This window comes from Chaetodon trifascialis, chromosome 13 (genome assembly GCF_039877785.1).
Source record: "Chaetodon trifascialis isolate fChaTrf1 chromosome 13, fChaTrf1.hap1, whole genome shotgun sequence".
NCBI lineage: Eukaryota > Metazoa > Chordata > Actinopteri > Chaetodontiformes > Chaetodontidae > Chaetodon > Chaetodon trifascialis.
In genome coordinates this window covers 22,071,918-22,087,500 of record NC_092068.1, presented here as the reverse complement: position 1 = coordinate 22,087,500, position 15,583 = coordinate 22,071,918, and the positions used below count along the sequence as shown (strand labels likewise).

Sequence of the window (15,583 nt, the reverse complement as noted above, 5' to 3'; positions counted from 1 at the left end):
AGCAGACACACTGAAGGAAAGACACGGGGGGAATAAAACTCCAAGTAATAAAAACTGAAGCTAGGAATTGAAAATGTCAAGGCACAGTGAGTTGTTTTATGCTCATAAAGGCCTTATGAAGCCAAATATGGAGAGAAGTCTTTGATTAAAGCTGCTGGAAAGTCCAGCAGCAGGATACTTAAGATGAACATATAGCACATGAGTATGAACGTGCTCACAAACACACACACTCACCTGGTACAGAGGTTCCCAGTGCAACAAATACCACTGCTGTGACCGAGTCTTTGAGGCCCACTGTGCAGCCAAAATGAGAGGCCAGGTCGCCTGTAATTATATGAAACATATCAGATTTTAATTTATTCACTCAATTCCAGGAAAGTGTGAAAAACCCAGCCATTAAACATATTATTATTTGGATTTAATTACCAAATATCCTTTTAAAAAGTGTTGTAATTGATCTTATTTTGCTTATTCGCCACATGTCACCGTACCAATGACGGCGGTGAGCAGTCCGATCATACAGATGGAGACCACGAAGCAGGCCCAGCCGTTCCAGTACTCTGTGGGCGGGACGAAGGCGAACAGAACCTTCCAGAAGACGGTGAGGAAGTGCATGACGTAGTCGAAACACGACGGCAGCTTCTCCTCCCCGCACTCCTCGTCGTCGTCGTCCTCGCCTGCAGGAAAGAGAAAGAGAGGCTGAAGAGGAGGGCGGCCGAGTGGCGTCCCGTGGTTTGATTCCCTTAAAGCAGAATACTGATTGTTTACAGCCACGAAATAAGCTTGCTAAGTTCTTATTCGCTGTTTTAGATGAAGCTGTTCGCAGGAATCGTTGACTTCCTCTGCCTTTTCATGAATGATCCATTTTACAGAATAAATCTGCCTCTGAGGAACGGCAAAAAAGTAAAGATGAGAGCAGTAGTGCTGCGTGAATGAAGAGCTGAATGAGGGCATATCGATCGCAGTAGGAAGTAATCAAATCTAAAGACTATCAAATGTGGTTTTCAATCATTAAATAGAAACATGAATCAGATTTTCATATTAAAAGCTGATGTTCAACACATTCTGTCTTCATGGTTGATTTGACAAACTCGTCTTAGCCTTGCAGGAGTGTCCATGACTGACGGAGACACCTGAAGTGCAAAGGATTACAGGACTGTTTCTCTCTTTGACTCCAGCAGACAGAAAGATTATAAGTCTCAAATAAAGACATCATTTCCAACCCACTGTTTTGCAGGTGTGTGTGTTTATACTCCGATGCCTGCTGAATACACACACAATTAGCAGCTTACACACTCCTTTGTGTCGCTGGCTGTTGCTCGGCTTCATTTATAAATGAGCCTAATGAATGAATAAACGAGGCTTCCTGCTGCTCCCATGAAACAAGCTGACTGGGTAAATCCAAGGGAAAGCCATGATCTCTTATTGATTTCACATGCGTCAGTCACTCGCTGCATACATTAACCTTTTAAGAGCTGGTGATGCATTCAAATGCTCAAAACAACCACATGATATCAGCCTGAATGGTGAAGTGACCAGAGTTTGGGGGGTACCACAGCTCCCTGAGGCCTAACTTCAGATGATTTCATGCATTTTAACTGACACTCTCATGCAGGAATACTTTTGAGAGTCCAACATCCAGAGTTTGTGCTTGTGTGTAAACGCTCCTCCCAAACGCTGTGCGCCACCTAGTGACCTGCTTGAGCATCACACTAACACGGTAACAAGGATAAGTACAATAAATGTCTTTTTAAGACACAATAAAGTGAAAAAATATATCGGAGTGTCTATTTTAAACGCTTTTAGTTTATTTTTTTTAGTAATGAACCGTGCATTAGTCTCATATTAAGCTGCATTATAGTCTTTTTAGAATTTTTTACATCTTTTTATGCCATTTTTAGTTCCTGCAGACACATTTTTAACCCTTTGACACTGTGCATATTTTTGTCTGGCATGCACATTTTTAATCCTTTAGACTTATTCCATAATTGTATGGATTTATACCCCTGGAGCTCTTGTAGGTCCTTAGGAGAATTTTGCTCTGGAAACCATGCAAACCAGAGACCAGAAAAGCCAAACTGAGACCCACTCTCTCGCATGCAACCTTCTATTTCTGTGATGGATAAATTACCTTCTTTGAAATTTGCCATTTGGGACTGAATGCATGAATGCATGAGCCTTGGGAAAACTGTCACGGCACGTAATAATGAAGCAGCAAATCGTCTGCAAGAAAGCCAACTCAACCCTTGCACTGTCCTCAGCTCAACTTGTAACCACCATGATCTCAAAGCGAGGCGTGCAGCTTCCACAAAGTGCGGCTGTTGACACTTTGAGTCCTGACCTTCTGCTGTAAGTGTAATGTTACAAGACAGCCTGATATTTGTCATTAAACACGAGTCACGAACCACATCCAGGCTGTGTGTGGGGCAATTACTACACATTAGCATGGGTTAACAGAAGGATTAATATACTCTGATAGGGCCAACAGTTTCCTCAGGGGTCACGCACTTTGTTTAATGTAATTAAAAATAAATGCTTCCTTTTCAGGGTGAGCACTTTGAACAAATCAAATCATCAACTATAAATGAACAGCAGAAGGTCAGTGAAGAGAGCAATGGCCTCATCCTCTATTATGGTTTGGAACACACACACACGCACACACACACACGATAATGAATTATAAAACAAGACTCCACCTGAGTTATATCACTTTTTACTTTCAGCGGCTCTCCCTCCCACACAGTCGGTTAAGGCTGAGCGGGGCCATTTTTCTCTCTTTCTGCTAATGTTTAGATGTGCTCTTTTATCTCAGTCTTGGCCTCTTTCTTTGGTCTGTATCTTTTAATTTTCTGCTCCTGCGTGTGTGGGCGTTAATCACCTGGGTGCCCCGCTAGCACCCATGGGGAAATAACAATGTGGGGTGGCCACATTTGGAGAACGGTAATGTTGTTCAGTAATGAAGAATAGAGGTTTGTAGATGGAGTCTTTCACTGCGAGCTGATACTGTATCTCCTATATTCAACTTTTGTGCTATCATCCATCAGTTTACAAACATCAGCTTTATGAAGTGTTCCTGAGCTCATGTATTAATCTCCTTTATGCATTCATGTGTTCACAAAGTGGTGAACCTTGCTCCATCCTCACTGAGCCTTTCCAGGATGCCCCTTTCATACCCAATCATGATACTATCACCTGTTACCAATCAACCTGTTTACCTGTGGAACCTGTCAGTGTGGATGGCAGGCTTGCAAAGCGCAGGACTTTTACACCACAGAGGCTTTCATCCTCATGTGCGGTTAGGCGACAAAAACGCTCGGTTAAGTTCAGTGAAATGTCATAGCTCTGTTTTTAAATGTTAATTATGCAAACATGTCCTGCGTCCACGCTTCAAGTCAATGCTGACTTTTTAAATCTTAAGCAAAGACCACGATCTTTCCTGAACCTTAACCAGGTGCTTTGAGAGCAAGCATCAACATTTTAATATACTCATTTAAAAGACAGATCCAGCTGAGCGTGTGTGTTTTACTGATCAGCTTATTGTGTAGTGATGGAAGGACGTCGGCTTTATATCGAACATACATCCACCAAACATGACTGGTTGTCACAGCCTTTCTCTCCTGTTTGGCTCATATTTCTGTGCTCCCTCTTCCCTCCTTCTCCATCAGCCTTCACGTCTTTCCATCCCTGACTTGCACACTCTCTTCTCTGCTTGTCTATTTCCATGCTCACTTAGGTGTTTTACTGATAAAGTCGTTATCCAATAGTAATTCTGCCTTTTTCTCTCCCTCTCGGTCTTATGCAGTCTTTTCATCCTCGGTCACATTTTGCTGATAGAGCCTTTATATAATTGAATATTCTCCGTCGCACTCTCGCTTCTTCTCTCTAAACCTCCCTCATCCCTCCGCAGCCTTCTGTCGCTCTCTAAATGCCACCGACAGCCTCCTCACTCCATTTTCTCTGCGTTTGTGTGCATGAAATCTTCCTTTATTCAATGTCAAGTCAATGAAAGTAAAGGAAATAAAATAAAAATGTCCCAAGCATCAATAGCTAAAATAAAATGACACATCTCATCTCATCCTAATCTGGAAGCTGCTCACTCAGGCTTTTCCATTGAGAATCATTAGCATTCTAATGTACTTAAGTAATACCTAATCTGAAACGTGCACACATGTCAATATTCTCTCTCTCCTGCCCTCCAGATGTGTTGGATGTGTTATCTCTTGCTGCTCACTGAGCATGCCCAGACACTGAGTTCTCATAGGCCAGAGCAGATGTGGACTGCAGCTCATCTCTACATGCTGCTAGCCAAGCGAGGTGTGTGTACATGAGTGTGTCTGGGTGCTTGAAGTGATATGGTCTAAGCCCAGGGGACCAAAAGACACACAGACATAAATGGGATACATGCACAGACTCTGAATCCCAAAAGCTAAAACACCCCCAGTGCACTGTGGGAAATATCACACACACACATACAGTAGATAAAGACAGCCTGTCAGTCATCCGTGCATCTTCAAACGTAACCGCAGTTTTTGCCTCTCGTTATTTTTTGACACTGACGATTGCATTCGAATCTCAGGAATAAGACGCCATAGCTGTCAAAACTAAAAAGAAGTCACATTTTAAGAACCCAGCAGATCTTATAACAAACCTTTCATTTAAGAAGACATGTCCATGATCCTCAAAGCCTCGTCTGTGCTGTCAGTGTGAAAAAATATTCTCTCTGCTGTGCAGTGAATGTAAATTTTAACCAGTTTCTCCAGATGAGTCTACATTTATTTGACCAGGCAAACAGTCAGTGTCTTCCAGCGCAGCATGACTTACATTCATTTCGTCTTTGCCCTAAAATTGGATCATTTTGTCCACATAAGAAAGGCGAGTCCCCACAATGTGACTGTGATAACAGATTTATGTCCCCATAACATAAGTAATAATACATGTGCGCACACACACACATACTACAGCATGAAATATAATCATTAATATATCCTAATTATTAAAGCCTTTGAAGTGCAGACGAGCCAGCAGCGTCACTGTGCAGCAAGGACTGAAACTTGCATAACATCCTTGAAAATAAATCTGAATTTGCTTTATCTCTGCTCTGTCAGGCGTTTTCTAAGAGCTGTTGTCACACACAGTCCATCAGTGAATGAGCCAGTCAGCCTGTCTTTTGACAAGCCAATCAGTCAGTCAGTCAACAGATCAATTAAATAATCAGTCACTGAGTGAGTCAGCCATTCATTGTCATTCACTGTCTAAAGGATGCAAATTACAGTGTGTGCACGGCAGGGACAGACAGGTGGTGACGTGAACTGCAGCACAATGAGCGTTACTGAACAACTGTTGCAGAGCGAGAAAAGGTTTTGGTCAAAAAGAGGTCGCTGGTCTCTCTGGTGTGAATCAAAAACAATAAAAGCCAATCACAAAAGTTGATTTAGCAATTAGCAATTAGAAAAACGAAGAATAATGCCGACGTCCCACCTGTGCCTGCTCACATTGCACCTGACCCCAGTGCCTATCCCAGCTGCTGGTGGGTCCACAGGTGTGAGGCTGTGCCTGACTGGGCCTGCGGGTAAAGGCTTGCCATCAGGTGCTCGCTGGTGAGTTTTCCTCCCAGTTCTAGCTCCAGGAGGGGGCAGAGACAGAGTTAGGAGCTCAGGCATCCAGACGGAGATCAGAGTGGCCAAGAGAAGCGAGTTGAAATGGCTGGGGCATCTGATGTCTCCGGATGCCTTCTGGGCACCTTCTTTTGGAAGTTTTCAGGCACGGCCAGCTGGTAGGAGAGATTATGTATCTCATCTAGCTTGGGAATGCATGGGGAGAGGGAGGTCTGGACTATCTTTCTTATCCTGTTGTCATAAGTGGCCAAACATGGATGGATGGGATGCCAACCTTATCCTTTAAAGAAATATAATACCACAGAAGGCACAGTAATAGTGACCAGAAGGTGTGGTCAGTCTACAGAATGTCTTCTGTATGTTCAGGTGATACCGTCTGCCTACGTACACTTCCCTCAGGTGTGGACATAAATAACACACACATAGAGCAGCAGGTGATGAACAGCGTGGTATGGACTTTGTAATTAGAGAGCAGTGGAGTGTGGAGTGCTTGCAGATCAATCTCTCTCTCTCTTTCTTTCACTCTTCTGCCTCACTCTCTATCCTAACAATCCCTCTCTTCCCACAATTTCCTTTTCATTGATTTTTTTCTCCATCTTGTTGTCTCTTTGTTTGTTTCTGTGCTCTTATTCAAACATGTTGAACAGTCTACTTCAACAAGAATATTGTTCGATCACGTTTTGTGAACGTCTAATGAGACATGTTTATGTCATTTATTTTTTCCGTGCTGTTGTTGCACTGGTCTCCAAAACGACCACGACGTGCTCGGGAAAGATCTTGGTTATTGTTTAGAGAAAGAAACAGTTGACAGTTGGTGGGAGAGGGGTTGTGGACAGCTGTCTTCTGTATTGAAGTTGCATATTTTGTTAACCCAACCATCTGCCATGGTCCTCCTCTCTAATACCAGGATCAGACAACAAAATATCAGCCTGCTGATGGCCAACTTGATGGAGTGTTGAAAAAGAATATGAGTGGAGGAAAACTGATACGGCATCTGTGTCGCTTCTTGACATCCTGACAAAAACACTTCCACTTCACTCGCCTGGTTCGCCGTCTTCTGTGGCGTGGACCCACGGAAGCATGACTGTGAACACATTTAATCAGACCTGCACAATAATGTAAGCCCACACACTCACCACCTTTCTGCTGACTAGGAGGGAAAAATGTAAGTGACAATGACATAAAAACATTAGTGTAAAACATCTGTTGTTGGCGCTGCGAAGTCCTGCTAAGAAGTCGGCTCCTTGCACCTTCTTCCTGATTGCTTGTGCACAGAGCCGTTGCATGGACTGTGCGAATTGTGCAAGGCCTCGCACCACTAGGGGGCCTCGTGCCTGCAATCCTGCTTTTTTTAAAAAAATTAAATACATTAGTTATGTGTGATTTTGTCTGTCTCTGTCAAGGTCACATTAAAACAAACAAATAATTAAAAAAACAAATCCAACAAATTAAGCAGGTTTTTCATTGTTGCTATGTCATTACGCCTCACTGAAGCACGTCTGAGCACGTCCGAATCTCAGGATGCACCGGACCTCTTGGTGGAGATGAAGATACTTCGAGACATAATCCCAAAGGGAACAACTACAGCATTTAAAACACTTCGATACCTCAAAGGGATTGAAGAAACTTTCCCTAACTGTGAGATTTCCCTCAGGACCCTATTGACTTTTCCAGTAACGGTGGCATCAGGCGAGCGAAGCTTTTCAAAGTTGAAAGTACTTAAAAACTATTTACGCACCTCCATGTCACAGGACAGACTGTGCGGGCCTGCCGTGCTATCAGTTGAAAAGGACATTACATCCAAACTGGATTATAAAGATCTTATTGCTGAGTTTACGGCCAAGAAGGCAAGGAAAGTGACTCTGACACGATCAGTTTGTGCACGGTGAGTCCGTCTGATTTGTTAGTTACAGTGCAGTAAATATGTCGTGTAAAGTTGTAAATGAACGTATATTATGAATGAAAAGTGTCCTAACCTACTTCTTTAAAATGTCAAGATGCCAAAAATAAAGTGACTGAGCTGACTTGATGTTAAGCCACTTGTTGCACAGTTGATTCCCCACCTTTGAAATAAATAGCAAAAAGTCATAGCTGAGACTGTGTGTATGATTATGCTGTATTATTCTACTTGATAAAAATGTATTGCAGCGGGATTATGCATCCATGTCAAAGAGCAGGGCCTCGCATTTCAAGTTTGCACAGGGCTTCGCACCCCCCCGCGACGGCCCTGCCTGTGCACATCAGTGAAAGACAGCATGATTGGTCGAGGTGCAGCAAGTCATTGCAAAAATATATGACTATGATCACCTCATGTGACACACTGACCATCTCAGAGGACAAATACTGCATATCGTGCAGTCTGATTCTGACAATGTTGATTTGGCTAACTTAGACTGCTAACTCAGACTAGCTTCAGCTGATGCATTTCTAGACACAACAAAGACCGCTTTCTCTCGTCTTTTATATTCACTTTAGGAAGGGACAGTAGGAGGAACAAGCAGCAACCAATAACTCTGTCGACACACAGCATTATTCTGCAAGGTGCATATAAGTGAAAACACTGCCTACGATAAAAACAGACCCTTCACACTCTTCAAGAATAACACTTAAGTGATAACAAATGCATTAAGGATTCAAAACTATCACGCTGCTCAACAAATGGCAACTTGGCAGGCTTGTCACTTCAGAACTGCACACACACATAATCTCTCCTTGTCTCTATGTGTTAGCTTATCTTGGGAGAATTCTCCATTAGCCACGTAACAAACAGAAAAATACACACAAGGGAAAACAGGTCAGCGTACACACACACAACACCAGCACACTGACATTTCAGAGGGCTTTAATGGCTGGCTAAATGCAGGTTTCTTGCTTTGAGATGAATGTCATGGTCTCGGCAGCTTTTTGTGTGCATGTGTGTGCGTACATACAGTATGTGTAAGTGCCAAATTGGTGTCATGATGTGTGACCCGCCTGCTAAAGCTTGGCAGATTTTAAAGGCCGTTTCATGGCTGCAATCTTAGCAGAAAAGCTGTTCCAAATCTGCAGCCCTCTCCTAATTGAACAGATAAACTGATAAGCAACAACAGATTTTCTGCCATATGAGGCCAAAATCATTTCTGGAGGGCGTCAGCACACCGAGATCCTGATCTGACACTTGAGACGGAGGCTGAGGATGATCGAGACAATGAGAAATTCTAAATGTCGTCAGTCAAGCTGAGGGAATATTTAAGGCTCCTTTAAAGGGATTTTAATCTCGATTCTAATCTAATACGTTTGAGAGGAGATAAGAAAGAGTTCTGCAGGATGAGAGAGGGGGAGAATAAAAGCCAGAAAGAGGGAGGGAGGGAGAGAGAGAGAAAAAGAGATGAGATTAGACAAAGCTGGCTTATCAGTGTGTATTAAATCCACCACTGTATCAAGGACAGCCGCTCTGGACTTGTTCAAACCCATGAACCAGCGGGGTGTGTTTGAAGGGATGAGCCGCCAAGTTACAGCGTGTCTCCATTTGGGCTTATTCTATAAGTGTGTGGCTACATGTTTGCTCAGTTTGTGAAGAGTGTGTGTTCAGTACACCTGGCCGGTCCACAACATCAGCAAAAGACCTCCTGAAACAGCTGTTTCTGGAGATCATTGGTATATTCTGTTCTTCTTTGCTTTATTCAACAGCATTTTCTTTTCCCACCTTCCAAACAATAACAGGAGTAATTGGGGCCATTCAGCAAATTTAAATTATCCATTAAAAAGAAGGTCTAAATGGGTGTTAAGTCGCCTTCTTTCCCTCTTTCCTTCCGTCCTTACCAAATTACTGTTGGGGTGTTTTGTTATCAGACCAGAAAATTAAGTCAATCCTCTCCCTCCAACCTTCTTCTTCTCTTATCTCCATCACCCATCCTATTCATCCATCCACCAATCAGTCAATCCATCCATCCATGTAGGCGAAACAACCAGACCCACAACCAGAGGAGCTGACCCTGGCCTGGCCTTATGTCACATACCCCTCCATTTCCTCCGTCATGGACTCAACACATTTGCATTCCACAGGAGAGAAAATTAATCTTTGACCTTCCTCCTATGTTTGGTATTTAAGTGGGTGGTGTATGGAGGCAGAGTGCGGGAGACAGTAAATGGGGCAAAGTGAAAAAGAGAAAAGGAGGTGAAAAGGACTGCGTAGTGTGGTAGTGTTGGAACTATAGTGAAGGATAAACCCAACTAAAGTCATTTAATGCGCCTTCATCTTCGCTGATTACAGTTTAATCAGCAAAGATGAGATGGCATAAGTCATGGTGAGTTATACTGTACATTGAGCAAGGCTTAGTCTGCAATCTGACCACAATCCCTACTTAAGCTAACCATAATTGAACTGTCATTTCAGCTACTCTTGGGTTTACATACCAGCAAAAAGACACTAGGAAACATCTCAATCTGAGCATCAAACAGCTCCAAACATTCAGTCTTTTTAATGAGAAAAGCACATTTCTCTTACAAAAATTACCCCTTCTGGCTTCAAATAAACACTGACAAACATGCTGGGAGTTGGAGATGGTGGTAATGATCACAGATCGATCCCTGCTTCCCATACCTCCAACCAAACTTCCAGCTCTACATGTTGTTAATACTACACACTGTGTACTATTAGTGTACATTTTCATGGTATACAAGAAACTGCATTTGAAAGCTATAATTGAAGCACTGCCAAAGAAACAGATGGCAATATAACCCCAATGCTAAAGCTCCAATGCTGGCCAATCAGAAGCCCGAAAAAGCCATTACCAATAGGCTACCTGCAGCTAAAGTTCTGACATGGTCTCATCCAAAGCCGGCGACCTTGGTGGCGAGCAATGTGCCGTGAGATTGTTGGATTATAGCATAGATCTCTGTATTCTGATGCCTCTGTTGCCAAATACAATCGATGAGTAACAGCACATTTATATGGAAACATGTAAAAAGTCCAGGTAGCAAGGTTGGCACCTGGCCACGTCTGTCATTGCACAAAGTTGCCTCATGTCAACAAAGGAGATAACAGCACACACACTAAAAAGTCAAAAACTCTGCTTTTCCTGTCTTACACGTCCAAGTTTTCCAAAAAGGTCAGTTTTCAGTGATCTAAAACTGCATTTGTGTGCGGACCAGCGGCTTTATTGTGCTCTCTCTCTGCTCCTTCTCCGTAAACAGAGAGAACAGAGCGACTGCCAGGAATGTCTTTCTAACCTAATCAATTGTGTCGCAGCTGGATGCCTGTCGACCCAATCAGCTGCAGGTTTGATCTGCAAGCATCCAGTCACCTCTCAAGCACTTTGAACTCCCCAAATCCAGTCAGCTTAATGTTAAAAGGCAGTGAAAAACCATTCACCCTCCAGTTTGATCTGGTTTTGCATCTTATTTGGCTCAACTCTGTGTGTGTGTGTGTGTGTGTGTGTGTGTGTGTGCAGGCATATTTGAATCGTGGTGAAATCCTGGAAGACTCAATCATTGTGTGAGTGCAAATTAATGAAGTTGTACTGTATGCGTGTGTGTCCTGTTCTTTAGTGGCAGTTGCACTCACTGCTGTTTTACATCTTTTTTGAACACACACACACACACACACACACACACACACACACACACACACACACACACACACACACACACACACACACACACACACACACACACACACACACACAGCACTCTGTCAGCCTAGACAAGCTAATCCCAGATAAGAGCGAAGACAGGCCTTTTCATTAATGGCATCAGCTCGCCAACAAAGGCTGGCTGACAGGCTGGCTAACTAAAGCACAAACAAATACACACCCACACACATGCACACACACACGCACACACACACAGGATCAAGTTATTTCAAGGCACAAAAGTGATTGAGATGGCTATAGATGAACAATGCTCTAACAGAAACCCAGTTTCAAAGACAGCAGCAGCAGCAATTTGGGTGATTTCTTTGTCGAAGTCCACTTCCACAGCGATAATTTTAGCAGTAATTTGCTCCTCTCTAATCTTTATTCTACCTGTATGCAGTTCATCAAAGTGTAATCTTGATTTCTTGATGTTCTCAGTTAGCCTGAGCGGTGGGAAATACAGAAGCAACACTGGTTCTTAATAATTATTAATCAGAGTCAACAAACACTCATTTTTGCTCTCTCGGAGCTCCAAACAGAATCCCTGTTACACAACAACTGTCCCATGTGCAACTGCAGCAGATAGGAAAATTATCCAAAGGAAAGGGGGTGAGTAAAGGGGGTGAGTACACAAACCTAAAATAAAATTTAAATTAAATTTACAGCTTAATTACATAACAGAGAGTTATATGAGAAGATTGATCTACTTTAACATTTGTCTGGGAAATAAAAGGCCACAGGCCGTTAGCTTAGCTTAGCATTAAAGAGGAAACAAGGAGGAGGAAACAGCTAGCCTTGCTCTGTCCAAGGCAACAACATCCACCCACCAGCAGCTCCGAAAGCCCACTGATTAACACGTTGTTATCTCCTTTGTTGAATCTGTGCAGACACCTATGTGTAAGAACAATAAATTGTTGTGTTGCAGCAGGTTATGTGCGATTCGGTTTCTTGGCTTTGAGAAGCTGATGACAAGACTTCAGGAAGTTATAGCTCCCAGCCATGCAGGTAGGTGGATCTTCAGACAGAGCCGGGCTGGCTGTTCGCCCCTGTTTCCAGCCTTTATGCTAAGCTAAACTAACTGACTGCTGGCTGTAGCTGTATTACAGCTCAGACGTAAGAGTGGAATCTTCTCATATCTCTCTGAGCTATTTGTTAAAGTTATTAACTCAAACCAAGGTGAGCGACAGCAGTGGTTATAAAAGCTTTACATCTGCCGTTCTGAACGCTTTGCCTCGAGCTCTTGTGCAGGCAAACTGCACAGAGGAAGTCGGAGCGTGGAATGAACAGGAAGTTGACACCACATCCAGAGTGAGAGAGAGACTGACAGCTCATCACTGCTGGGCCAGGTTGCTTTCTGTTTCCTCTGTCTTTGTCCATTAATGAGCTGCAGTAATGTTATGCTGCCTCCAGAGGGCAAGTCGCCACTACTGACCAATGAACTGTGAAGATTCTGCAGCGAGACAGAGAAAAGAGAGAGAGGCAGCATTTTTCTATTTTCTGTTTCGACGACCAGTTTTCTCTCCCTTCCTTTTTTTTAATCTCTTGTCTCTAACCAGTTTACTTCTGGCATGAATTCTCTCTTGTTCTCTTCTTCATAGTCGACTCAGACTTGGCCTTCATACGTGCGTCCTTTTATTCCATCCATCCATCCATCCATCCATCTTCTATACCGCCTATCCCTTTCGGGGTTGCGGGGGGCTGGAGCCTATCCCAATGGGCGAGAGGCAGGGTACACCCTGAACTGGTCGCCAGCCGATTGCAGGGCAACATGCAAAGACAGACAACCATTCACACTCACATTCACACCTAGGGGCAATTTAGAGTCACCAAGCATGTTTTTGGTCTGTGGGGGTACCCGGGGAGAACCCACGCATGCACGGGAAGAACATGCAAACTTCACACAGAAATCCCGCCCGGGGATCGAACCAGCAAACTTCTTCGAACCACCGTGCCGCCCTCCTTTTATTCCATTCTCTTCTCTGCATAATCCGTGGTCACACCAGGCTCCCTTATCTCTCACATGTATGCCCTCTTTCTCCCTCTACATGGCACACGAACATCACTGTGGCTTCAAGCAGATCTTGACAGTGACAAGAGATGAGTGTTAAATATTCCCCTCTTTCTCTACCCCTCTCTAGCCCACATACACGAACACACACACACGTACACACATCCGCGCTCTTCTGTCATTGTGGAGGCTGAAACACACACAATCGCTCCCACAATTGCTCTCAACATAATCTCCCATCTGGTCAGTGTTTGTACGTCCAAACCCGCAAATCGATGGTCCACTTTCCAGCAACCATTGAGATTCCAAAACTCACACTAACACACACACACACGAGTCACACACTTGACTCCATGGGATCATGAAATCACCCCTCTTCATTTTGCACAAAGGCAGCCATTATTTGAAGCAATCGGCATCATTAAACTAGCGAAGCACTCATGCGCACATGAGATTTCTCATAGTTTTGGTCGCACTGATCGCACGGAGCAGAGGACTGTAAAACTGCAGCTGTTCATGCTAAAAGGAATTTATACGTCTCATACTAAAACACACATCTGCTTCTTCAAACCAACCTCAGTCGACTCAGTAAAAGTTTTACTAACCTGAAGTATTACTCCGATAAAGACGGGCCTTACCTGCGCTCACAGTGATGGCTTCTATGAACTGGTCTCTCCAGCTGTTGGTTCCCACCAGCAGAGCCAGGTTGGTTTTCTTGATCAGCTTGTCCACCGTGTTCTGTCAAAGGACAGACGAACGATAATGGTTAGACGGGAGACGCCAGGCCGCTCACTTCAAGCATTCATTTCATAAAATCGGTCGTTCTGCGAGTGCTGGCTTTTCGCCATTTGTTCGGCGCCAGACAACAGGAAACTGGCACTGTCCTTTCAGAGAAAACACAAACGTTTTCAGAGTTTCTGGTGACAGAAGATGCTGAAAGGAGTGATGCACAAATGGGAGTCAGCTGCAGCATGTCGATTCCTTTCAATGAGCAGAAAAATGTCGAATTTATGGGAAATGTTGGCTTAACTTTGAGAAAAACTACTTCCTTACATGACCTAACAGAGACATAGCCACATGGTCATCTTTACCTCGCTGTGGTTATATGACCATCTCTCTCCTTCACATACAGTTTTCCCACTTAAGAAAAAAGGTTGAAAATAAACCTTTTCCACTCAGTGGCACATCTTTACTCTGCACCAGCTCCTTACTGAAGATACATGATGTGCACTGAGTGAAATATTCAAACTCCTCGTGCTTTTTACGACTGCACCATTCAATCAAATGGAAATATTGTAATTTAATATGACATTTCCCACAAATTCAGCCTGACATATTTGGGACATTGAAGAAACTCTTGGAGGTCTGCCAGAACCTAAAATAAAGTTCTGTGGGTTTGAACAATGTACAGTATGCTTGTTGGGGGGTGAGGTTTAGGGGTTTAGGTGTTGAGGGGTCTTTGCTTCATTCCTCCTTCCTCCCTCCTTGTCTCCTTCATTCCTAGCATTTGTATGTCTTTGTTGTTCTCTTCAAAAGGAAGAAAGTATGACTGAGATAACACGCAAACACCCACGAGTATATGCACACACACACACACACAGACACACACACACACACACACACACACACACACACACACACACACACACACACACACACACACACACACACTAATTAGCCCAGCGGTAGGGATTGCTCTCTCTTTTTCTCTCCACTTCAGAGGAAAACTGGGATGCTAATTGTGCTGAATGGATCTTAGGGGTGTAAATAGTGCCTCGCTGCTGCTGTGGACACAAATATGCACACACACACGCACACACACAGCCAGCTTTACTCCTCCTATTGTATGTGGAGTGTTTACTCAACCGTACTCGGCGCGGTTTTTGTAATACCGTCTTTGTCATTCTGTGTAATGCTGTTAGTTTTACCTCCCTTGCTCTCCGTCTCTTTTCCTCCCTCAGATCATTACTTCAAGCTCAGCTGGACGGGTGTGAAATACATATGTGCTTATGTATCCGTGTGCACGTGTCTCCGCCGAAGCACACACATGTGAATCTCTTAGAGTGGGTGAATGTCACCGGCAGTGGTGACCAAGCTGAGGGCAACGAATGACCATCGACCTGATGCTGACCCATAATTCATTGCACTACGATAAATCCCTTTTTCTCTCTCTCTCCATCCTGACTCTCTCTCTCACTTACATCTCTTTTCTCTTGAAAAACATTTGATGATGATGAGGAATTAATTAAAACACGTTCTAACGCAGCGTTAAGCAGGGTTTATGTATATAATACTGCAAATTCAAACGCATTCATGGAATAATAATCAAAGCAATGCGGGGTATG

General features: G+C 43.6%; 1 protein-coding gene across 1 annotated transcript in view; it reads right to left on the bottom strand.

Moving 5' to 3' along the window:
- The window catches only part of slc8a1b (solute carrier family 8 member 1b), a 130,848-nt gene that overhangs the window by 8,794 nt on the left and 106,471 nt on the right, over positions 1-15,583 (bottom strand). Inside the window, exons 7-9 of the mRNA XM_070978296.1 lie at positions 13,877-13,976; positions 492-677; positions 235-324 (exon numbers count right to left, since the gene is read on the bottom strand). Coding sequence (XP_070834397.1) covers positions 235-324; positions 492-677; positions 13,877-13,976 — 376 coding nt within the window. The remainder of the gene's footprint in view (positions 1-234; positions 325-491; positions 678-13,876; positions 13,977-15,583) is intronic.